The 2970-nt window shown below is 53.9% G+C and overlaps 1 protein-coding gene across 1 annotated transcript in view; it reads left to right on the top strand.

Annotated features, from left to right (window-relative positions):
• The window catches only part of SP2 (Sp2 transcription factor), a gene marked incomplete at both ends in the record, with an annotated part of 10529 nt that overhangs the window by 2581 nt on the left and 4978 nt on the right, over positions 1–2970 (top strand). The window contains 2 exons of the mRNA XM_057388301.1: positions 2253–2613; positions 2882–2969. Coding sequence (XP_057244284.1) covers positions 2253–2613; positions 2882–2969 — 449 coding nt within the window. The remainder of the gene's footprint in view (positions 1–2252; positions 2614–2881; position 2970) is intronic.

Below are 2970 nucleotides of genomic sequence, written 5' to 3'. Positions count from 1 at the left end.
ATTGGATTCAGATCAGAGATTCAGATTGGATTGGATTCAGATCAGAGATTCAGATTGGATTGGATTCAGATCAGAGATTCAGATTGGATTGGATTGGGATCAGAGATTGGGATTGGATTGGGATCAGATCAGGTCAGGGATCAGATCAAATCGGATTGGATCAGAGACTGGGATCTGATCGGGTCAGGGATGAGAGATTGGGATTGGATCAGGGATTGGGATTGGATCGGAGATTGAGATCGGATTGGATCAGGGATCAGAGATTGGATCAGATCGGGTCAGGGATCAGAGACTGGGATCCGATCGGGCCAGGGATCAGAGATTGGGATTGGATCAGGATCAGATCGGATTGGGATCAGTGATCAGGGATTTGGATTGGATCAGAGACTGGGATCCCATCAGGTCAGGGATCAGAGATTGGGATTGGATCAGATTGGATCAGGGACTGGGATCAGATCAGATCAGGGATCAGATCAAATCGGATTGGATCAGAGACTGGGATCTGATCGGGTCAGGGATCAGGGATTGGGATTGGATCAGGGATCAGATCGGATTGGGATCAGGGATTGGGATTGGATCGGAGATTGAGATCAGATCGGATCAGGGATTGGAGATTGGATCAGATGGGGTCAGGGATCGGAGATTAGATCAGATGGGGTCAGGGATCAGGGATTGGGATTAGATCAGATTGGATCAGGGATTGGGATTGGATCAGAGATTGGATCAGGGATTTGGATTAGATCAGATTGGATCAGGGACTGGGATCAGATCGGATCAGATCAGGGATTGGGATCAGATGGGGTCAGGGATCAGATTTGATGGGATTGGATCAGATCAGGAATCAGAGATCAGGTTTGTTGGGATCAGATCGGATCAGATCAGGGATTGGGATCAGCTGGGGTCAGGGATCAGAGATCAGATTTGATGGGATCAGATTGGATCAGGGATCAGGGATTAGGATCAGAGATCAGGTTTGTTGGGATCAGATCAGATCCCTGGTGGCCCCGAGGGCAGTGTGGCTGTGCAGGGTCAGTGCCAACTGTGGGTGCTGCAGGACAGGGAGTGTCCCATGGGTGTCCCATGGGTGTCCCTGGATAACCGGGACAGCTGCCTGGCCTGGCCCAGCTCTGCAGGAAGGAGCTGAGGTTTCCTGTGAGCCCAGCCCAGCTCTGTGCCCGCACACCTTGGGGTGTCTCTGTTCCTGAGAACGGGGTCCCAGCGGGGCACAGGGATGGGATTGTCCCTATGGCCCCTGTGCCGTGGATCCCTTCCCGGGGCTGGAACGTGTCCCCACGTCCCCTGGAGCGAGGGCTGCCGGTCCCAAACCCGGGAGAGGCACTCACAGGCAGAGTTCAGTGCTTGCAGTGCCATGGCCGGGGATCGCCGTTCACGGGGTGACCCCATTGCTCTAGGGGTGCTCAAAAATCCCAGACTGGGGTGTTCCAAAATCCCAAACTGGGGTGTTCCAAAATCCCAAACTGAGGCAGTCCAAAATCCCAAACAGGGGTGCTCCAAAATCCCAAACTGGGGTGCTCCTACGGGGTGCTCTAAAATCCCAAACTGGGGCGCTCCAAAATCCCAACCCGGGATGCTCTGAAATCCCAAACTGGGGTGCTCCTAAATCCCAAACTGGGGTGCTCTGAAATCCCAGACTGGGGCGCTCCAAAATCCCAAACTGGGGCGCTCCAAAATCCCAAACTGGGGTGCTCTGAAATCCCAAACTGTGGTGCTCCTAAATCCCAAACTGGGGTGCTCCTGATCCCAAAACAGGGCACTGCAAAATCCCAAACTGGGGTGCTCCTGATCCCAAACTGGGGTGCTCCTAAATCCCAGACTGGGGCACTCCAGAATCCCAAACTGGGGCGCTCCAAAATCCCAAACTGGGGTGCTCTGAAATCCCAAACTGGTGTGCTCCTAAATCCCAGACTGGTGTGCTCCTGATCCCAAAACGGGCTGCTCCTGATCCTAAACCAGAGGGCTCCTGATCCCAAACCGGCCCCATTGTTCTCAATGTCTCTGGGCAGGGATCTGTGACTGGGCAGTTTTATCTGTGACTTTAGGCAGGGATTTGTGTCCCTGGGCAGTTTTATCTGTGACTTTAGGCAGGGATCTGTGTCCCTGGGCAGTTTTATCTGTGACTTTAGGCAGGGATCTGTGTCCCTGGGCAGGGATTTGTGTCCCCGGGCAGTTTTATCTCTGTCTCAGGGGGTTGAATTGGAGATTCCAGAGGGGAATGGGGAGGGGACCAATAGGACCCCATCACCCACGGGTGCCGTGAGCTCAGCCAGGACATTCCTGTGCCACCAAGGAGCCACCAAGGAGCCACCAAAGAGCCACCAAAGAGCCACCAAAGAGCCACCACATCCCTCAGCTTCGCGCTTCCCTCTGCCTGCGCTCCTTCCCTCCGTGCTGCCTTCGCTCCTCCGCTGCCAAACCCCTCGTTTTTCCCTTCCTCCTCCTCCTCTCATCCTCCCCACCCTAATCCCGACCTAATCCCAATCCTAATCCCAATCCCAACCCCGCTTGCTGAYGCTGACCCCCCGTCTTCTTCTTTCCAGCCCCCGTCACGGCTGCCGGGGACGCCCGAGCCTGGAGCGCCCCTTAGGCTGCGGGGTAAGTCCCGTTTTTTTGCTCAATATATTGCACGTTTTTTCAAAGTTTCTTTTTTGTTTCCTCTTTGATCCTGGTTTTTTTCCCCGCCTCCCTTAAAAAAAAACAAAAAAACAAAAAAGGGGTCGAACGGAAAACTTTGAAAAACCGCACAGTATATTCAGAAAAAAGGGGACTTACCGGCGAACGGGGGGCGCGAAGGGGATGGGGCGGATTTTGGGGTTTTTTGTGGGGTCAGAGAGGATCCTGATCCCTTTTTTTCACCTCTCAGGGCAGCAGCAGCTGACGGTGCAGAACGTTTCTGGAAATAAYGTGACCATCAGCGGGCTGAGCCCCACGCAGATCCAGCTGCAGATGGAG

This window comes from Malurus melanocephalus, unplaced genomic scaffold, assembly GCF_030028575.1.
Source record: "Malurus melanocephalus ecotype Western Australia unplaced genomic scaffold, MMel_1.1 scaffold_1761, whole genome shotgun sequence".
Lineage (NCBI taxonomy): Eukaryota > Metazoa > Chordata > Aves > Passeriformes > Maluridae > Malurus > Malurus melanocephalus.
The sequence above is the reverse complement of the archived record's forward strand: the minus strand, read 5'-3'. Positions and strand labels throughout refer to the sequence as shown.